Source organism: Bacillus rossius, chromosome 6 (assembly GCF_032445375.1).
Source record: "Bacillus rossius redtenbacheri isolate Brsri chromosome 6, Brsri_v3, whole genome shotgun sequence".
In the NCBI taxonomy this organism is placed as follows: domain Eukaryota; kingdom Metazoa; phylum Arthropoda; class Insecta; order Phasmatodea; family Bacillidae; genus Bacillus; species Bacillus rossius.
This window is the reverse complement of record NC_086334.1, coordinates 22,612,151-22,635,468: the sequence shown is the minus strand read 5'-3', so window position 1 is coordinate 22,635,468 and position 23,318 is coordinate 22,612,151. Positions and strand designations below refer to the sequence as shown.

Here is a 23,318-nt window from a genome sequence, read left to right as displayed (position 1 = left end):
CCGGGCCGTTCAGGATGCGTTTGCATCCGCACTGGATGGCTGAGATTGCCGAGTCCCAAAGCCAGGATTTAGTATTGTTTCTAGTCTTTTTTTTTTTTTTTTTTTTTAGCTTTCATCGGAGCCAAATTTAATTAAATAGTTTACCATTTATCTTTGCAAATCCAAATCATTCGATATTCGATGTATAGCTGCTCCGGCAACGAATTCTAACGGCGCGTGCGGAAACAACGTGTTTTTTGCGTCCGCGCACTGCAGTTCACACAGACAAAGAGAAACTTTATAGAATTAACTGTTTAATGAATTTTAAGATTTGCAGTATTATTCACTGTCGAAAATCATGTCCAAAGTTGGGGTTTAGTATTTTTTTAAAGCATTTTTCAGTTTTATCGGAGCCGTTTCATTATAATAGTTTAAAATTTCTGTCACTTATACAAATGATTCAATAGTCAACGTAGCTGCTCCGACAGCGAATTCTAACGGCGGGTGTGCGGAAACTACGAGTGATTCGCGCCAAGAAATGTAATTGAAAACACAATTTGCGTATATTGATTTATATCACTCTCGGTATTATTTTCAAGAATGTTACGTTTTATATAGTGTTCGAGTTTCGTATTATGATTGTATTTGCAACATGAGAACACATGAATTTGCTCGTTACCGAAGTTAGATGTTACACATCACTGGTAAGTGCTGAAATACTCGCTCGCCTTTTTTTCTCAGATGTGTTGGTGTACGTATATGTTGCTTCCGCATTTCTTAATACAGGGAAACATTTATAAAACTGTTTCTTATCCGATCTAAACAAATACGATACTGTGAGATTTTTATATAGAATGTTTTGCGACCCTCAATAGCTACTTTTGTAATTAGATTAAGTAAATAATATTTTTGTTTAAAAATATATCTTTGTAAGGCATGTAACGTTCGCTGTAATAGTTTCATGGATGAGTTTAAAATTTCTGAGTGCGGTTTAAGTTTGAAAAAAAAAATCCTTACAAACGGTTTAAAAAACAGAGGCAGGAAACAAGTAATATTAGATACTTACGTTTTTATCACATACTCGCAACATGAAGTAGCGGCCTTTGAAGTATATCTTACTTATCCTGGGCCTGCAAAAAAAGCGACACAGCTTTCATTAAAAACGAAACAAAAAAAATAGCTACTGACAGTTACAACATGAAATAGCGAGTTTACCACGAAAAACTTAGTTCTACAATTTTCACTCAAATACAAAGATTTACGTTGTTGTGCATTTAGGAACAACTTGAAAAACACTTTTCTTGGTTTAAACACATTGTTTTCACAAATTCTAGCGGATAAAATTTTACACTTACATCACCGTTGCATAATTTAGCATCATAATTTTCCATATCACCTACCTTCCAAAGTAACTTATAAGAAAAAAGTATTTTTTAACCAAGATCCCAATTTAAAAAAGGAATGTTCTTTTTATTGCATAACTACATTAAAATATTATTGTGTAAGTTTATACTTATATTGAAACTGTGTTGTTATGTATATAAAAAGCCAAATTGAAAAATTACCGTTGCCAAGAGTTAAATTCAGAATATTTTTCCGACATAATTCGTACGCAGTACAGGAATAGAGAACGCAATTCATTTGACGAGATGCCAAGTGCTATGAAATGTAAATCTTTTTTGAGGACAGTGAAGTATGCGGAATGGACGGATGGGCTTCACGTCTCGTCGACATTGATATTATTAGAGACTTCGTGAGGCGATGACGGAACGAATGGGTGGAGGAAACGGGAGAACCCCGAGAAAACCCACAGGCCTAGTGCAACGTCCGCCACGTTTCCCCTTCCCCAGGAAACCAACCTGGAGCACTTCCGCGGGAGTTAGGTTGTCTGGCCACGCAACCGCCGTGGCCCCAAGATGCGGGAAGGTGATAGTTATCAAGCGAGGATAAAAACACGCAATCATCGATAAATTAATGTTTTTGACTGTCGAGGGAGAAGACAAGAAAGAGAGAGAGAGAGAGAGAGAGAGAGAGAGAGCAATACTTACCAATAATAGTTACCAACTTTGGTCTTGTTCCTCAACACGATGATGCCACTAGGAGTCAGGCCCAGGAAGTACTCCACGTTGTCTTCGCCCTGAGAAAACAAAACAAGCTTTCACCGCCGTCACACGGTCAGGCTGAGACTATAGACCTAAACTCACCACAAACAATCCTCAGATAAACACTAAACACCAGGACAGACTGGGTGCAGATAATACTAATTTATGGACATGTGAGTTAAATTTCATTTATATAAAGTGGTTATTTATTTACAAATAAATAATAAATAATATATATATTTTTAATTTTAAGCACTCGGAAGAGACAAGATAAGTAGATATTTCATCTACGAAAACAAATTAGTTTTCAGCCTTGATATGACATTTTATTATTCCACTTCTACAGTTAAAATGTTCACAGAGGTTACAATATGCAATATATTTTACCGATTAAAATACGAGGTACGATTCTAGAGTGTAATTACATTGTCGTCGATGGGACGTAATTCACAGATGAAGATGTACATGTCCCAGAAGGCATGGCCCAGGTTCAGTCAGGACAAAGGTAGACCCAGCTTAAAAATTTTGTTTTGTTCGTGTGAGGGAGGGGGTGGAGAAGATAGGTTGATAGAGAGAGAGAGAGAGAGAGAGAGAGAGAGAGAGAGAGACACGTGGATAACTGGAAGGTTTTGGGTGGCATGAAATATGCCTCAGTCCGAAGTTTCAAAACATTAAAGTCAATTTAAAATGTTAAATTAACATATATTTATAACATCTTGAAAAGTCATTATCAAAACTACGATTTCATGTGATTTAATAGTCTGCCTAAAATTAAAAATAAATAACAGATGGCACACAGAAATTACAAAAAAATATCTGCAAAGGAAAATAAATTTTGAAACAGTTTAACTCAAACTGTTCAGCAGTTTAACACACCATATATTTACTTGATAAATTAGATGTTTCAAACATATATGAACGGTAAAAATCAAGACATAGTCATGGAGTTATTTAAGGTGTGATTGAGGGGAGGGGATCAACTATCGCCTGTCCCATAGAATCGCCACTAAGCCAAGCACCGACCACCGATTAGGTTTTAAGGAAGAGAGGGTTTAGTAATAAAATGTCAAGTTTTTATGAGAGACTGATTAAAGTCCAGGATTATTTAAAGACGTGTCTTATTATATCAATGACTGTTTTTTGTTTTGTTTTTATAGTTATTAGAAATATATGAATGAACTTGCAAACATTTCTAGATTTTGTTTAGCCACGAAGTCGCATGACTTGTGTGTTCTAGCCGCGTCGAGAACGAAGATTTTCGCCGACGTTTCGGTACAACCTCGCAGTCACCATGTTGAGGATGGCAGAAGGCGACTGCTATACCCTGAAGCGGGTAGAACGCACAAGCCGCGGTGGCCGCGACGGCCGCCAGAGGGGAGGGGGGGGGGGGGCTCACCAGGACGGGGTGCAGGTCCACTCCGTACATCTCCAGCCACTTGACCTTGTCCAGGTAGCTGAGCTCCGCCACCGCCGGCAGCTGACCCCTGCAACACGAGCCGGCACACGCCCCTTGTCGCCCTCCCGTGTTACCCGCCAGCCTGAGCGCCACTCACTACCTTTCTGCCGTGCTTGGGACATTCTGTATTGCACAGACCCGAACAAACCCCGAATATCCACCTTCGGCCAACGTCGGCATTTAAATGATTCGACAGTATTTTTTAATGTAGCTATACTAAACCTAACGTAACCAACCATACCACAAATTTTGTAAAGTAATAAACAAAAAAAAAACTGACGAAGTTGGCCGAAGGTAGATAGATATTCGGGCTTGTTCTCGGGTCTGTGCAATACAGAATGTACATCGTACGCTCTTCGCTTGGGACGGCGTGGCAGTGACTAAAGGGTCCTCAAATCTACAGTGAGACAGCCTTTCCCTGTGGCGCCCAGGCTCAGCTCAGATAAAAAAAAAATTGCTTGATTCAAGCTTGCAATGACAAGCCATCAAGCTTTGCAGCAAGCTTGTTACGAAAAGCACGATAGGTTGCAGCCAGTTTGGTTAAAGCTAACTATAGTTTCCTCGCGACAAAGCTTACAGCAAGCCTGCCACGCAGGCTCGCAGAAAGATTGCCGTTTCATACTTGCAACAAGACTGTTATGAAATTATGGTACTTACAGCCAGCTTGATTTAAGCTAACAAGTCTCCGCGCGACAAGCTGGCAGAAAGCATCCTTCGTCGAGCTTGCAACAAGGTTGCCTTTACTTGCTTTGCAGAGGTCTTGCAGCAAAGCTTTGTAGTGACATGCTTGGAACAAGCTGGTCATGGAAATAATGTTAGTTTAGAGCCAGATATATTTAAGCTAATTATAATCCATATGTGAAGTTGCGGCAAGCCCAAGCTTGTCACAGCGCCAAGTCAAGCCTTCGCCAAGTCAGCAGAAAGCAAGTCTTAGCCTCAAGCTTGACATGTGTCTATTTCCAGTCAATGACAAGCTTGAGGCAAGCTTAAATTACATGTGTGACAGACACGTGGCGCGTAGTATAGTTCCCCGTAGAACAGCACTTGAGTGGGTGGAAGGGTGCTCCAGCACTCGTAGGAGCCTTAATTGGATGCTGGACGAGGACTTGTCGGGGTCATGAGATCAGAACGGAGCACTGACTGAATGCATGGGTTGAGGAAACTGGAGCACCCGGAGAAATACCACAGGCTCATGACAATGCCCGCCATGTTTTCCACTTGAGGAAAAAATTCGGGAGTTAGGGGCGAGTGATCCAACCTCTTTTAACCACCGAGGAATCTAAATCACCTGAAAAAATTGCAATGAAAAGAACTGACAAAAAATGTGCAATATACTTTCTAGCGAGTTACAGCCAGCTGAAAAAATTGTAACTTGTGTTATTCTCATATGTGATACGATGCAGACGTTTGGCATAAAAAAAACAAAAAATCAATTAAAAAACTAAATAAAACTACGAATTTTTAAATCATAAACCTAATTATGTGTGCAGGCATATATGTTTGATTATGTTTTTAATTTAAATTGACGTTATACCATTGCCAAACATGGTTTAAAGGAATCCGCGGAAAATTTAAGTACTTTAGCCATCACGTACTGGGTATGTTATCCGCACGATAAAAAACGAGCCAAGATAAACTAACAACTAATAACTAGCAGAAATAAAAGACCCTTGTTAAAAAATGGGATGAAAATGCTAAACTAAAGGAGTTTTAATGCTATTCTGTAGAGCAGAGTGTATCTTATGAATATTCTAGCGGGCGGAACGGTAAAAGTTTCCGCGCACGAGGATGTTCGGCTACAACAACATAAGGCGAGCGAGTCTCATCGTCTGTCTGGCCGGCGCTGCTCTCGCCGCACGCTCCGCTGCGCCCCCCCCAAGTCCCGGACAAAGCAACCAGTCGCGCTCGAGTGGGAAGCGCTCCGGCAGGCGCCTGCCGCCTCACGCTACAATCACCCGCGGCGCACCACTGTGCTGCGGGCAGCAGGTGTAGCAGGCGCCACTTTGCGCCCTCCCTGAAAGAATCACCTGATGGAGGGAAATTTTGGGTATTGACGTCACCTACACTTCCCGTGGAAGAAAACATTTCCCGCGAACAATCATAAAATTGGATAAGTAGCTTAAAATTAAAAAAAAAAAACTTGCTATATAAATTCAAAACATTTGGAAGATTTTATTAAAAAAAATAATGAATGTAAATAAGCTTTAAAAATCTTTAGCTTTACGTACGAGTATGTAATCTGCAAGGCATATTTCATGTGGATCTAAAAAAAATCATAAGTTAGCGTTCTCTGACAATAAAGACGGCAAATCATTATTACATTGTGTTTTTTAGAACTATCTATAAGCATTTTTTTTATTCTAGACCCTGTTAAAAATAGCTGTTTTTAAACGAGAACTATGCAAATTATAACCCTTAGAAATTCAAATATGTATTTATAGAAAAAAAAGACAGTTCCGTTACGAATGATAAGTCAATTAAACTGTTTTACTTAATTGAATTATATAATTTTTTTCTGTGTGAAGATTGCTATACTCCTTAAAACCCAAGGTCACTGAATATCATCTTTGGCCTTTGTTCACTACATAATTTCTGCTCAGTGGAAACCGACACTCCGAGAAGTTACGCGTGTAAACGCTTAACGCTACCGGTCGTCCTAGGGCGCCGAACCTGCGCGAAGACTCGGGGCTCGTAGATTACGAGTCGTTCCACGAGCTGGGCTCGTGGGGATCACGGGCGCACGCGCGTCACGCGCCCCTAGCGGCGAGCTAGGAAACTATGACTCACGTAGCGACAGTTCGCAGTTCCCTCGCGCGGTTTCAACCAGAGACCATTCAGCACCATGCTTTGCCCCGCTCCAATTAACACGAAAAGCGTAGCCTCGGAAAGACCAATACTGCAACATATTCGAGTTCATTGAGATGATACGGACTTGACACATTTTGGGAAAATATTGGTCGGCATTTTACAAATGTGTTAATTTTTTCGCAATATTATGTTTTATAACAGTTTTAACGAATTGACTAGTAATATATAGAACACAAAAATAATTTTTTTATTACTTTTAAGTAGTGACTGCTTCTATGAAAATGTTTGAACGGTAATTTGTAATTTTATAACGTAAGCATTAATGTTTATTTCAGCTCTCTAAACCTTTTCAATAAATAAATTAATCGGTTATTTTCATATATTTTTATTTTATTTAAGTCAAGTTGAAATCAGTACTTCAGTACTTCGTCCATTACTCTCTCCTATACTACTTGTATCCTTCCACACGTAAATGTCTGCATTGGAAAGAAATAATGACGTGTAAAAATAAGTACTCAGATAACCTTGAACGTTTAGTTCTCGTGTTAATTTAATATCGAACTTTCGGTCGAAGGTTCAAAACCTACATTGGGCATGATTAATTTTAGGATCAATTACCTAGAAGGCTTTTCTCAAAATATCACTTTCAACATTTGGTACTCTACCGCATACAATAAAATATGTATTCTCAACTTATATTATAATACGACAGTCACGTGAGTCTTTGAAGTGTTTACAAACATAAATATAACGCTATTATGCCAATTTAACATAATTTACTTGTGTGGAATAGATTGGGTACATAATTCAGTGAGTTTAATTTGTATTTATAGTATCCTTATAAGACGAAATAACACGGAGGTATACTTGAGTTAACGTGCTGACAGCTTAATTGGATGTAAATAGACAATAAAAAATAAATTATATGCAATTAATTCCCTTAAGTCAACCAGTAGGTCAAATAATCTCAGCGTTGATGGCTCGCAGAAATTTTTCGAACACATGTTTTTGTTACTGTTTTTGGCAGAACTGATTATTGAAATAAAAATTTTACCCGTCAACTGATGTGACATGTATGCATGCGATAAAAATGTCCTGTGTCGAGATAGATAGTCAATGAATATGAATGTGTGTGTTCACACACGCGAGGAAATAGAGAGGCAAATGCAAACTACATTGGAATATTAGCTCAACAGTAAAATCTGGCTAAAATTTAAATATCATATTTAGTAAACAATAGAGAATAATACTTCCATGAAAATTGCATAAACTACTTTTCTTAAAAAGTTTCGTATACTTAATTTTACAAAATACAGTAGCTAATTTAATACGTTTACCAGTTAGCTAAAATATGTCCATCCCATACACAACAATTTATCCTTTCAAATAAAGAAATAATGGCCACATCTACGCCTCGTATTTTTTTAATTTATTATTCTCTAGCCTTCAACGCAATATTTGTGACAACACACACCATCTACAGACCAATAGACGTGATGCAAAAATCGAGTATCTGTCCAGACTAAAAAAAACAAAAGTCGAAGTCTGCAATGTCGAGCTGCAGTAATTGACAACTTGCTGGAATATCGATCAATCATGTCCTTCCACGAGCAGTTACGTAATAAAAAAAAATACCCGACGGTGTTCCGGTAGAGACGTCATTGCTAACTTTAGAAGTATAAATCATATCGCTAACTCACACTCCTGCAACAATCAGTTCACGTTGTGACGTCAACACGCGATTGCCTCAGAATACAAAGCAGCAATTCTGCTGATGGCGATCCTATTTACAATCTACATTTCAAACAGTAAAATCTGATAATGTTTTAATTTTACTTGAGTGCAAAAATACATTTTTCTTATCAAATTAAATTTACATATTCATATTTAGAGTGAAAAGAACACTCGCTTTCCGGTTACATATTTTGTCCTTCACAGACCGGTAGAAAAAGTCTAGACTCCAAACTGCGGCTTATTGCGAAATTAATACCAAGAGCTGGTTGGCTTAATCCTCACCTCTGATTATCTGACAAGGTATTAACTGGATTTCTGGAAGGTCGCAAGCAATTAAATGCAGCTCGCAAGCAACCGACATTCCGTTATTTAATTATTTTCCGACGCTAATAAATTGGAAGAGCGCCAAGTCACCGGATTTATAAAACGTCCTGACGTCAGAAATGAGGGTTTTTACTAACGAGCGTTAAATACTATATATTCAGAAAAGAGTTAGTAACCAGCAATATTGTCACTCACGAACAGAATGACTACACACGTGAATCGTACGACGTAAATTGTACATCAGGATGTTTAATAAGTATTTCCACAAATTCCCAGCACTAAGCTAAACGCGAGGTGTAGCGGAATTTAAATAATAACTTATAACGTGCAAAGAGCTCTTTAATATTACAAACTTGTTCCAGAGAAGAAAAAAAAATCAACGATAGCAATAAAATCAGTCACGTAATTGAGATGCTGAGAGAATCCTCTAAGCTGCTTGTTTATTTGCTGAAGAGCTAGCGTCTCCGCTGTTGAAACCGAGAGTGCGTCACGGCTGAAAAAAGACGTGCAGTCCTGTTCGGCGACACTAGCGCCGAGGAAGAAGCAGCGGCGGGAATATTGTCAGATGCGCGGTGGCTGTTGAGGAAACGCAATAAAGTAACCGTTATTGTAGACGCCATCTGCATTCGTGGCCAACACCCCGGTACGTTCGTACAAAGCTCCTCGTCTGAAGGCGATACTCCACGCGACGTTTCATTTCTACGTGCGGAGCTACAGTAGCTTGTTTATTTCCCGTGACAGGTTCTTCCCATACCCTGCTGGCGGCCAGCCAGATTTGATTATTTTTTTTAACATCGACCTTCATTCAGAAGCTAACGGTACGAGAAAGGCAGGCAGACATAAAGTATAAAGTTAACTTGAAAATTTTGTATTACTTCTTTGCTTTGTGCTTGTTTATTTATTAAACGTTTAACCTACACACATCGTAGAACACTTGTGCAGCTATAATGTTGGAAATATAGATTGTTATACGATTTTTTAAAACGAAAATTACATCCTTTGTTCCTTATTTTTAATATTTTTATTTTATATTTCTTGAGTAATTTTTACACGTGACCCATTTTCGGCGCTAACAACAAAACAATAAATAATTTTTACTATTAAAACATGCGTTAATCTAAAAATAATATTAGTGAACGGTTGGAAAAATAATAAACAAAGAGAATATGACTCAATATATAAACTAAAACTAATATTAAATTTATTATTAATTATAAATAAAAAAATACCATTTTACTGGAAAACACTGGACACTAATGTAACAATTTAAATTATAAATTAATTAATAATAACAAGCGTTGTAACTTACAAAAATAAAACTACAGTGCAATACATTGCAACGAAAAACTATTTATCATCAAACGGTATGTTTAAAACGATTTGACCTATCACAAATCAAACAAAATAACAGCGGAAATCTGCCAGGATGTTTCAAGTATTAACTGTTGAATAGTTAGTTTAGCGGCTCTGGTGCTTCTGCGCAGTTTGCAAGAGTGGGATAAACACTGAACGCGCGCTGCTGGATAAGTATCGAGCGCCATCGTTTTCCTCCGGAGCAAAACAAACTGTGTTAACTCGAACGACAACAGGCCGAGGGGCGCCAGGCAGTTTTCACGCTACGGAACAAATGCTAATGCGGGAAACGTGGAGGGCGAGTCAACAAGAACACCTCGTCAAGTGCACAATTTATGCGCATTTTTTTTTGCAAGGCCAGATTTATGTTAACACAGGCAGGCCTTTGACTAGTAAGGTAGCGACAAGCAGTGCGCATACATTAGAGGGGAATAAAGTTCGCGAAAAAAATTTTTTTACTTAAGCGCGGTGCCCTCAAGAAGCAAATTCGGTCTAATAACCACGTCGCCCAGAATGCACCGCGGACATCTCTTTTCCACGGCACTTCTAACAGTCAATGCCGTTGTGGAACTGTAGTATAAACGCGGGAGTGTGAATGTGTGAAGCGAGGCTATGCAAGACCAGGAATGAGATAAAGCAAGCAAGAGCAGGCGCGCACCAGATCTTACTCTTCAGTTCATGAACTTAAAAAAAGCATGCGGCAGTCAGCCACTTGCAATAAACTGTACTAATTATTTTTTTTTCCGTAATTGGAACATAAATAGTCATGCAAAATCACATCTATTTGCCAGTGCGCACGCAAGTTTCGTCCAGTTGTGTTCAAACGCAATATTAACCGACGTAGCACGCGGTTTGTTAACAAACGAATGAAAAAAAAAATTATGTGAAAAACATATTGATAAACATAAACTCAATTACATTTGTATTACCTATTAAACTAATGGCTAGAATTACTTGTACTTATATCAATTATTTTTAACGCTAATACTAGCGAACACAGCTTCTTCAATTTGGTTTTCTGCAGCCGAGAATTTCTTTTGGAACAAACATGGCGTCAATGATATTCACCTCTTTGTTGGTTTTCTTTAATATGAAGAACACTGCGCTATCTGTTCCTTTGAAATATTAACTATTTGCTTTATTAATGACTATGACTTGAAACGCGCGTACTTAAGTACACGAGCTCTTTATTTTTGATGTGTAACATCTTAGCTCTCGGTATACGACATTTGGTAAGAGTAATGGAACGGAAGTCGCATGGAACGAAATTCGCCTGGTAAGAAAATGTGTAACCACGGTGCTGCCATCTGCGGCGGATTGCGCGAACCAAAGATCACTAAGCCAAAGGGAAACTTTAGTGAATTTTAACAAGATGGGCAATATTTAATAAAATTTTATGTCAAAAATCATGTTCGAAGCTGGGCTTCAGGATTTTTTTTAAAATCTTTTTCACTTTTATTGGAGCAGTTTCATTGTATAGTTTAAAATTTCGGTCTGGTACACAAATGATTCGATAGTCGACGTAGCTGCTACGGCAACGAATTTTAGCGGTGGGTGCGGAAACTATGAGTGATCCGCATCAAGATATGCAGTTTAAAACAGAAGTTGCGTGTGTCTACCACGCTCCGCATTATTTTAAAAGAATTATACGTTGAATTTCGTGTCCGGTGCCCGAGTTTCGTTACCGAGGTTAGATGTTACACATAACTGGCGAGTGCTGAGAAACTCGCTCACTTTAATTGTGTTTGACGTGACAACGTCTAATAAATCGATGAACGCCGGCTGCACGCACGAAAAAGTGTCCCGTTACGCACATTGTCCCGTTACACTGTGTCCCGTTACGCTCATTGTACGATTGCGACGCATCTATCTCTCTTCCACTCGATTGGAACAACCATCGATTTGACTGTTTCGAGGCACATTAAACTTGAAACACTCCCATTCGTTTCCTACTTTTCCTATCATCGTCCTATCCTTAACAGAATAACACAGATTGGAAGAAGTTAAATAGCAAACATGTTTAAAAGTTATAGTTAAAATAATCTCTTCGTTAAAGTAATAAACATATTTGAATAAATGAGTGCAAATAAAAGTAAATTTAACAATTAAATTGTAGATTTCATTTCACTCCTTCTATGTATCCATACAAAATAGTGATAATTCAATAAAAAATGATTCAATTTTATTCATAAAAGTATGCAATAATTTCATCGATGTTTTGTTATGACGTTGTCACGTTAAACTATCGTCCCGTAAAACCGACTTTACAGACAACCAATTTTTTTTAAATGTCGGCGGTGTACTCACACTAGCCCCTTGTGCAGCTCCGCTATCCGGGACTCCAGCTCGACCGTCTGGTTGGACAGGAAGCGGAACTCGGACACGTACCCCGGCGAGTGTCGCCTGGGGTCGTAGTCGCCCATCTCGGCTGCAACAGCACGGCACACCCGTCTCTCTCTCTCTCTCTCTCTCTCTCTCTCTCTCCCGGCACAACCACTCGAGCAGGGAAGCCTGAGATGTACATCAAGCTCTGTCCCTGCCCGAACACGCCCGAATGTTCACCTTCGCCCAACCTCGGGTTTATTTACATATATTTATATTTCTCTGTTTATTTTAATGTAGCTATACTAACCTAACTAACCGTCCATAGTGTTCTAAAGTGTTTTAATGTAGCTAACCTAACCGACCACTTTTAATATTTGAATTCATTTTTCCTGCGCAAAAAAATAAAACAAATCCCGAGGTTGGCCGAAGGTGAATATCCGGGCGTGTTCGGGCAGGGACAGAACTTGATGTACGTCTTAGGCTTCTCACTCGAACGCGCCTCACATGAGGAAACCAGCCCACAACAAGCTGCCAACATTAAAAATGGGTTGTCGTAAAAAATTCCCTGTGTGCACAATTCAAGAAGTTGAAAGAGAGATACTTTATTTCCAAGAAAACTATTGACAAGTCAACACAAAAACACGATGTCTTTCATCCTAATAGTTTTCTTGAAAATTATTGTGTCAAATTTTTTCTTACAACTTCGTAAATAGCGCTCAGAAAACTTTTTTTTAAATAACGGAACCCATTCAATTTTTTTTTGTATTTATACGTCAAATATTGAATAGAACATAAAGAAATATATGCTTGTACCTTACCTCATTTATGTTACTATCTTTTGTTCAGACAAATTTACTAGTTTTATAATATATTCCATAGGAAAGGACCATACAATCTACACCGTTATTTTTGTATATTTAAGAGAAAAATTTTTTTTCATGACTAGTTAAAAAAAATCTCTTCAAATGATACATGACATGTTTTATAGTATGAGTGAAAAATCACGGGGTTCCGGAACATTGTGTCAAAAATTTTGTAGCTCTGAGTATAAAATTTGTAACGTTAAAAAAATTTTTGTTATGGAAAACTCAAATCTGCAAAATTCTTGACTTACACCATTATGTTCTGGAGACCCTCAATGGACGATTCACAAAGATTTAATTGGAAAATTTTGCCGTACAATTTTTTCCGTCACAAAATAAAATTGTGTGCATTTTTCACTACACTATAATATTCTAAGATATATATTCGCGCCTGTGATAGATCTGTGATTACAGTCAATTGATGTGTTCCTCACCAATGTATTGTGAGATTTACACTGTTGTGATTGTATTTTCCACAAATTTTGACAACCGTTTCCAAATAATTAGTTTGTAATAGTAGGTTATTTTTGTCTGTATATTACATGACGTGACGTCTGCAAGTTGCAATACTCTCATAAGATGACACTGACTGGAAACATTCGTATATCTGTACTGTTAGAAATAACAGTAAATGTACCGAATTTTAAACGAAGAACTAACCTCAAATACGAAACTTTCTTCGTAATCTCAAATAACTGGATCTTTGTAGAAACTACGCCTTATATCAACAGCCGTATTGTGAGTTTCCATGTAAACAAGGCAAGCACATACACGGAACAAAATAGCAAGTTATATTTCTGTAGACTTAACAAGTTTTTGAATGCTTTGTTAATGAAATAAAATTATTATTGATAGGCTTAATTTAGGTGTAAAGAAGTAAATAAACTCAACCCCTGTGAAATTTACATAGATAGCCGTAGATTTACGAAGCTCCCTGGAATAATTGTAACCAGAATTCTTCGTAAATTTAAGGTTAAAATTTTTTTAATAGTGTGTGAGGCGATTCAGGACAGCCGCGGCGAGCCTTCGAGAGGATCGCGATGACTAGGCCATGCATATTTCGCGAAAAGATTCCGAGGCTAGCTGAAAGTTAAAACACTGTAGCATCGTCTGTGTCTCGTGATTGGGTGAGTTTCTTTCAGGTCAATATCGATTGTTACAACACCAATCACAGTGAGTCAGTGCGGAAGCAAACACGTCCTGAGTGTCCCAGTCAAATAAGGCAACGACTTCCCTGGCAGACATCCGTCAATCACAAAGAAGAAACCTCTGGTGTGAGTATAACTTGTTGCAGTCTAATAGGCGTTCAGATTTATTCGCGAAAAATGTCTGCCCCTAGCGATGACGTATTTAATAGCCCCTGCCCCTGGCGGGTAGGCAGCCGTCGACGCTGGCGACAGCCGCCTGGAGCCTAGCCCTTCGGGTCGCCCCGGGCTACGCCAGTTTTAAATTAATTCAAGCAATCAATTAGAATCCGCCATGCAGCAGTTTTAAGCACGGAATGGTCATTTGCATTCTTTCATAACAAGATGGCATTGGGCCAAAGTAATGAAATGTGACCAGGCGAACGTGATAAATCGATGTAGCTTCGGATCAGATGTCTCAACATTGGAAACTTGAGCGGGGAGAGGATAATAGAAGAACTTGCCAAGGCACACGCAGCTCTGAGGTGTGTGTTTGTGTGTGTACATGTAGGCTACACGATGAGTCAGCTCTATGCTAGCAAACTTTGGCTGCAGGTTCACCCTGAAGATTTAGGTTGGAAATATATTCAAGACTTACGGACTTAAGTGCTCCCCAAGGCTTTTGGAATAAAGAGGTGAAGAATATATTTATTGCTAATAATAGAGAAAAATTAGAACACAAAGCTGTGGGCAAATTTTAGTTACAGACAGTTCTACAACCACCGCGAAACTTACAGTTGTAAAAAAAAAGGAAATCACTAAAATTAGTGGTGAAAACACTTTCATAAATCTGTAGCGTTTTTCTTTACATTTCAGTAATTTTACCAATTTTGCATTAAATTGTCATTTTCTGACTCACCGATTCAAATTCTGCAATTTTTAAAATTTTTGTCTGCCTGTCTGTCTGTGCGCTTATAACTCAAAAATGGCTTGACTGATCGTCCTGAAATTTGGAATACCTTAAGATCACGCGGTTGCGCAAATTATAGGCTATATATCATGTCGATAAATCGTATGGGAACCATCAAATTTTTTTTTAAAGTCATCAGTTTTCTTTGTTTCTTAAAGACATTTTGAATAAAAATCCGTTTGTCAAATGTTAATATATAACTAAAGACCTACATACTTGAACTTAGGCACAGATGTTTCTCACACTCATAAATATTCACCAATACTGCTATGTTTTCCAAAAATCGACACCATGGGGTGACCCGGGGGGGGGGGGAGCTGTGACCGGTATAAAGGTAAAAATAATCCCGTTTTTTAGCTATTGACTTACAGACTTGAACTTTGGCACAAATTTTCGTACTTTCCTACGTATTCGTCATTACTGATAATTTTTTTTTTTAAACCAACTAAAATGGCAACTGTTGCACTATCAAATATAAAAAATACTTCAGTTTCGCATAACTATATTACAGGCGTGAAATTTGTAACAGCACTTACGATTTTTGTTTTTTCGACTTATTTTTGTGTTGTGATTGTGTTTTGTTTTCTTGATAGCTATTTGTATTATACGATTGTCATTTTATGATGAAATCCATTACCAACAAATTAAATTTATAACTGACATAACGTATATAATTATTAAATATTGTAACTAAATACACATAAAATAGGAAAAAAAAATCTTTTTTTTACATACTGTAATACCTACTTAAGAATATTATTATATTTCTTAAGAAGAGGTCTATTTGGCGTACGATATATACTTGAATCATTTATAGTCGAAGTTTCATACGGTAACCATACATTACGTTCAGCGAAGCGGGAAGGTCACGGCTAGTTTTTCATAAATTTTCAGATCCCAATTATTTACGACGGCGACAAGTTTACGGAGGTAGAAATCTGTTCAATTAAATATTAATTATCCTGACTCTCATTGATCGATCTTAAATTCTTTCTCTATTATTTTCAGTAAAATTGTTCCTCAGCTCCAACTTCAAAATCGTGTGCTAAACTTGGGAAGTATTTTAGATCATGATTTATATATATATATATATATATATATATATATATATATATTTAACACTATTTTTTTTTGTGATGAATCTGCTTGCAGCTGGTTCCAAGAAAGACATGATCAGGAGATGCATTTACCAAGCAGGCGATGACGTTATCAATATGATCCTGTACCTAGGAGATATTTTTAACCGATAAACCAATAAATAAAGGGCAGTGACGCAATATCTGTGGCTCCGGGGTCGAACATATGGCGTTCGGTAGTTCACAGAATATGTTTTTATACTGTATACTTAAAAAAAAAATCCTTTGGAAACCAGTTGCCGAAAAATATTGTAACTTTGAACACATGACTATGGTATTTTTTTGCATATATGAAGATACAGTTGTTTTCATGCAAATGTACTAATTTACAGATATCTGTAATTTTACATGAATATTTCTATTACATTTACGGTGTACTACTCAGTTTGAAGCACTTCGAAAGTGTCCATTCGTTGAGAGTCCGCTGCCAAGTCCCGCTATAACGAAGGTCGTGAAAAAACAAGTTTACCCTCGCGCTTTTATATATTCCGATTAAGACAGAATGTGTGGCCGGTTAAGAGTTTATAATGCTAATACCCGTATCCCCACGTTGCAGCCTTCCCTTGCGTACCCAATCCGCGGCAAAGCCTTTCAGTTTAATATGCATAGCTTCTCGGCAGTTGGAAGCCCGCGGCAGGCATGCATTACAACAGCTTTTAATCTCGCACGCGAGCCAGATTATCCCCGGCTTGATTGCACTCACTGAGCAACCAAGTGCCATTGGCCCCGTCCCGCCACCGCAGTTTTATACCGCGGCAGCGTTCGTTTTTTTTTTTTGACGTGACAACGTCTAATAAATCGATGAACGCCGGCTGCACGCACGAAAAAGTGTCCCGTTACGCTGTGTCCCGTTACGCTCATTGTACGCTTGCGCCGCATCTATCTCTCTTCCACTCGATTGGAACAACCATCGATTTGACTTTTCCGAGGCACATTAAACTTTAAACACTCCCATTCGTTTCCTACTTTTCCTATCATCGTCCTATCCTTAACAGAATAACACAGATTGGAAGAAGTTAAATAGCAAACATGTATAAATGTTATAGTTAAAATAATCACTTGGTTAAAGTAATAAGCATATTTGAATTAATGAGTGCAAATAAAAGTAAATTTATCAATTAAATTGTAGATTTCATTTCACTCCTTTGTATCCATACGAAATAGTGATAATTCAATAAAAATGATTCAATTTTATTCATAAAAGTATGCAATCATTTCATCAATGTTTTGTTATGACGTTGTCACGTTAAACTATCGTCCGTAAACCGACTTTACAGACAACCAAATTTTTTTTTTAATAGCAGGGCCTGTACGATTGCACCGCTTTCGACGATCGGGCGCCACTGAGGGAGAATGCTTCGAGGGCAGGCAAATGTCGCTTCAGATTTAGTATTTTCGTCGAACATTTTAGCCCATACTGTTTTATACATACGCGTACTCAACATAATCACCTATGGAGCCAAATCCCCTTTTTTTAAATAACATTATTTATGTGTAAATTATTCAAATAAGCGTAAGCCAGTTTAGCGGAGTGTCGCTAGGTTAAAAGTTTACTTGAAAAACAAAAGTTTGTAAATACGAGAATTTCACTCTTCAATATTTACGTGAGTCTATATTTAGGCATGTACATAAATCGGTTAACATTTTTTTTTAAATTTCCGGATATTATTGTTATTTAGGCTCATCTCCTGTTAGTTTGAATGGAACTTACTATAAAAGAGTGACAAATTTAGGGCTAAACGCATGTTAAGTTAAATACCTGTCAAGAAAAATTATTTTAGGTAAAATATTAGACTTGTAGGCAGAGTTTTTCATGGTGACTTTTGTTTAATCTACAAAGAAAACTATTATAAAACATATATTCGGAAATTATAATTAGATTTTCCCGAGATTTTGTGATTACGACATACTGGAAACACGATAACATAATACAAAAGAAACGCAGTTTAAAAAAAATTTCAGCTATTAGTAATGCGTGGAAGTCAACTTCGTGCGTGGATATTTTCGAATACGTTCGATTTTTTTTTTTTTGCTAGTAGTAACGTGTGACTCACTGAGTCCGTTAATATCGCGACGGAAAATTGAGAATACGAAAGCAGGACGGTCGTTTGCCGAGGGCCAGAACTCTATTTGGGGAGTAGATTGGCTACCGCCCACTCGGGAGTTTTATCACCCCCCCCCCCGGCCCACTCGGGAGTTTTATCACCCACCCCCCCTTCCGAACCATTTTCCTTCCACCCTCTGGCTCGTAGCCTATCACGTAAAACTCCTGGAGCCTGTGCAGCACGAACCCTTTCGCTGTCTGTGCCGAATAAGCTTTTTAAAAGAAAGCACCACTGCATCTAGTACTAAACCTAGAACCTTCCCGTGTGTGCAATGCGTTACGTTACTACAACTGTTATCATGTATAAAACTGACACAGGTCCATCGCTAGAAACTAACTGGCCAGGGTGAAAAGGGGGGGGGGGATAATTTTGTTAGGCCTCCTTACCCCATTACTTAATGTACAACTTTTCAAATCCCACAGTTTAAAATAATAATAATAATCTAAAGACTGTAAATGTGAGCGGCCATGACTGTAAACGTGATCTTCGCGTATTGCCTAACTTGTCAGATTTTCCAATGAATTCTGTTAGCAACGGACTTCTAATTTAGGCCCATTTTAAAAAATGGGTGCACAGTCACCACACGCTTTTTAAGTGAAACTTCACACATAAGAGGGCTATGAAATAATAATTGAAACACGCGTAATCATGCGTTGAAAATATAGCGTCATTTACTAGTTTCTGTTCATGCCTTCATTGGGATCTAATGATGAATTAATGGGTGTATGATAGCTAAAATATGAAACATAAACCCTACTAGAAATTGTCACAATTATAATGCTATCACACACCGAATTCAAGTTAAGAGTTTAGAGTTGCGAATTACAAGTATGCGAAAGTAAGCAAAAGTTCATGCGCTGCTGCTGCCATCTGTAACCGGCTGTATTTTTTTTTAAATTCAAAAACTGAACAGTAGCGCGCAGATTTGAATTTCGCGCCAAAAAGGCATCGCTCCAATGGCTGAGAGGACGCACCGTCGCAGTGTCGAGACATGAACACGCTACGCGGGAAGCAGGTGGAGGTAAGCGTTATTCCTACACACTTGTTTTTATTTCACTCTTAACGTACGTTGTTGGCGGAAACTGTAATATGTTACTTATGTTAAGTACTTGAATTTAAAGCAAACATTTAAAAAAATAACTTTTGACGTGAAACATCTTTAAAATCACAAACGGGTACCAGAACAGAAATTTGTACCACAACAAAAAGGTCCTATATCGTCTTGCCTTAATAATTCCCTAACTATTAGTCTTAGAGACGTAAGTACGGTGTCAACTCGCTGATACGACCTTGAGTTTGCGTCCCTGGCGGGCGGGTTGGCGGGGAAGGGGAGCCGCGCGGATTGGTCACAACCGGCGCTCTCGCTCCTTTCTACTCAGTGCAGCTCACAACTCAGTTACGTTAGCACGATGAATCATGTGTTTGTGTATAGAGTTTATTTATATCGATTTAAGCCGAAAATATTAAATTTTAGACAATATTTGTATGTAAAATTGTAACGTGAGCCTATAAAAAATTATTAAACTACAATAAGTCAGCCTCAGCCCGTGCAAGAGTCAGCCAGAAATATAAATCACGCTATCGCTGGAAAGAGGATGCTATGGCCACGCAAGGCACTCCAGTTGACCCCAGTGACAATTACACTAAAAGCGACACGCTTACACAAGACGTGTCACGTTACACCAACGTCCGTGTGTCCTGACACAGCCCCACCCAAAATTTTTGTTCGATGTATTTACTTTTCTAGCCCAGATCGCTGTCATAATTTCTATCATGATTCCGATTCAAAGGTTCAGGTAAATGAACCGTTAGTAGTGTTAAAATATAGTAAATTAGTTATTGATGTCTTCAAGACGTCTTCGCGTGATTCATACATTTAATGAACATGTCCCTTGGCAGACTTGCGGGCAGCGCATGTAGCGAGACGTACGGGCCAGACAGCGGGAGAGAGGCCACTACGGTGGCCGAGGCGGGCGAGACGGGCAGTGCCGTGCGGGGAATAACGGTTCGGGAGATGAATGGACCAGGAGATGGAGGAGCGGAGGGGGGTCGCGTGCCCGCCAGAAGGTCGGAAGCTCGCGCGGGAAGTGTGATTGCGAACTGGACGGCGCGCACAAAGGAGAAGAGGCGATTGCGGATGAAAGAAGTGACATGGGGTGGGGAGTTGGTTATGGCAGTTAGCGGCGCCCGCGCGAATGAACTCGAGCGCGGGAAGTGGCGGCGCGAGATTGCTCGCGCACCAACAAGGGCGTGGAAACGGCCCGTCCGAGAAGAAGGAGCAAACGGCGGCGCCTCACGGGATGAATGAAGGCGGAGGAAAAGAAACACATCTATTGAACGATTGCCCGCACTGCTTCTTGCGTAGCAGCAGCACTCGCCGTTCCTGCGCAATCCTCCAGAAGACTGCGGGCGCTCGAATAAACTCCCGGCAATTGTCGGCGTAACGGTCTATTCGACTCCAAAATATGCAATACATAACGCTGCAGTCACAATAACGCGAAGGGCGCTAAGCGATGAACGTGTCGCGACTGAGATAATTCGGCACATCTATAGAAAGTCGAGATAGTTTATCATATAATGGCTGTGAAAGCCCGCAATCTCCTTTAATTTAAACGTAACACTTTTTTCCGATACAAAGAGAAGCTTTTTTTTTTCCGGATAGGCCACCAACCAAACTGGTTGTGTCCCACCCAGCCAACGAACACTTTCATTCGTTCCAAATTTAAGGTAAGTGATTTTTTTTTTTAAAACTGTCGGTGTTCAGAAGTGCTTAGATAAGCGGGAATGGATTATAGGGTGACTTTGAGGACGAGGCAGTGAAGGAGAGCCGGCTACGCGGAAGCAGAGCGGCCTGGCGGCGGCAGTGGTTTACGAGTGGGCGGGGCCAGCCGGCAGAGCTGGAAGGCTTATCGTGTACCGGCGACAGCGCGGCCGCTCCCGCCTGCCCGCTGCCTGCCCGCTGTCTGTCGGCGACTCGCGGGTCCGCGCGCCCACTGACCCCCCCCCTTCCCGCCCCTCCTGGCAGCCGCGGCTGTCCTCGTGGGCCCGCGCGGGCCTGTCTTTCAGTAGCTACGAGTGGGGACACGATATCGAATCCGATACTCCACTCATACCCAGGGCCGGCGCGTCCATATAGGCGAACTAGGCAACCGCCTAGGGCGCCGAGTAGCTGGGGGCGGCGCAGCACGACACATAACAGCTGATATAATATGTTTAACGATTATTGAAACTAGATGAAAATGGATTTTTGTAACAGTTTGGAATGTTTATATTGACATAAGTAATTATTTAAAGTCCACGGAGACCTGTTTATGATTTGTAATAAGTAAAAAAAAAACAAAAAAAAAACAAGCCTGCTTTCATTTGATTGTTGACAAAATCTTAGGCTTACGTGATGTATTTTGAGGCAAGGCAATTTTTCTTTTTTGGGTGTCCGGCGGGGGGCATTAAGGTTTTTCGCCTAGGGCGCCAATTTACCTTGCACCGGCCCTGCTCATACCGCTACTTTTGATTCGATACTAGTACTTAAAATATCGATACTTCCATTCGATACTCTGTACGTACTAATTTGAGTACCTACTTTGCATCAAGTATAGAATCGATCCAAGGACTAAACTCTAGAAAGGAACGCAGCCCACGGCATGGCACGCCACACTACTTTATGAACGTGACCTATTTGCCAGTCCACCAGCTCAACTGCTCGAGTAGGAATGAGAAAAAAGAAGGAATGTGAACTAATTAGTAAAATAAAGGATACTTTTTAAACCAAATAAAACTGAGTTTTGGGCATGTTGAAGACAATTGCATAATAGCTGTCGCTTGTATTTTGGACCCTCGTTCCCAAACCTTACATTTTGCTGATCCAATAGCATGTGCCAAAGCACTTACCATTATTAGAAGAAATATGAAAGTTGATGTTACGAGTAGTGATAGTGGTGAAGATGGTGACGCTACTGGGTGACCTGAGACAACTCCGCCAGAATACGATTTTTGGAGCCATCACAAAAATTTAGCACATGGAAGAAATAAAAAATAAATCTAAATTGAATGCGGCGTGTGTGTAAAAGAATGAAGTTTCACTGTATTTGGCGAATCCAGTAGCCCCTCCTAAACGTCAACCTCCTGACGCATTGGGAAGATATGAAAACTGTCTTCCCAATACTGTATAAACACTCTCAGAAATATCTGCACTCACCTGCAACATCTGTTCACTCAGAGAGGCTAATCTCCAAGGCATGAGTAACAATAAATAGAGCGAGGAACAGACTTAAGGGTAAACTCTTTTTCCACGGCACTACCTGAAGAAGCGTGGAACATTTAAGGCTCCTTAGGTCCAAGGTCAGCATTATTTCAGGTATTTTTTTAATAAAACCTTTTTTTTCTAATATAAATCAAATCTTTATCTAAAACTGGCTGTATTGACACCAACTGTCAGTTTATCGGCAATAAATTATCGCCCATTTTATATGTAAAACAAGCCTGCTGAATCTTTCCGATACCTACTCAAATCGCTACTTCAGTTCCCCGATAATTTTACTCATTAGGTACTGTTGTTTCGATACCGATACTAAGAAGGTATCGATACTTTAGGTTTCGATATCGTGCACCCAGTTTGCAAGTCGCTACCCTGGCGACCCACTTGAGACAGCGGACTGAAGCTGCTAATAGCACTGGCGGCTTTCAGCTTCCGGCGTCTTGTCGAGTTCAATGACGCTCTGCAGAGCTCCCGAGGTTCCCTGGAATAGCTCCAGGCGAATTATCGGATGGTACCTTACAACAAGACATTGCCGCATCCTGCCGTAAGTGACCTGCATTGTGTTGGAGAGACTTGAGAACTTCCTCTTGTTGTTCTAGTCCTAGGTATGGTAAACTATTTTTTTTTGGTAGTCGTCTCGTCTATATATCTATGCTGTTCAAGAGAGCAGTTTAAAGAATTTTAAATACTGCCCTCACTTATATACTAAACTATTTTACACCCAAAATAAGTGAAATTATATATATTATATCGTAAATATTAATGTTGTATGCCAATACGAAAG

The 23,318-nt window shown here is 39.3% G+C and overlaps 1 protein-coding gene across 3 annotated transcripts in view; it reads right to left on the bottom strand.

Moving 5' to 3' along the window:
- Positions 1-23,318, bottom strand: part of LOC134532847 (band 4.1-like protein 4) — a 415,376-nt gene that overhangs the window by 65,913 nt on the left and 326,145 nt on the right. For all 3 annotated transcript variants that reach the window (XM_063369829.1, XM_063369830.1, XM_063369831.1), the window contains exons 7-10: positions 12,064-12,184; positions 3,478-3,565; positions 2,028-2,116; positions 1,046-1,109 (exon numbers count right to left, since the gene is read on the bottom strand). In XM_063369829.1, the coding sequence (XP_063225899.1) occupies positions 1,046-1,109; positions 2,028-2,116; positions 3,478-3,565; positions 12,064-12,184 (362 nt within the window). The remainder of the gene's footprint in view (positions 1-1,045; positions 1,110-2,027; positions 2,117-3,477; positions 3,566-12,063; positions 12,185-23,318) is intronic.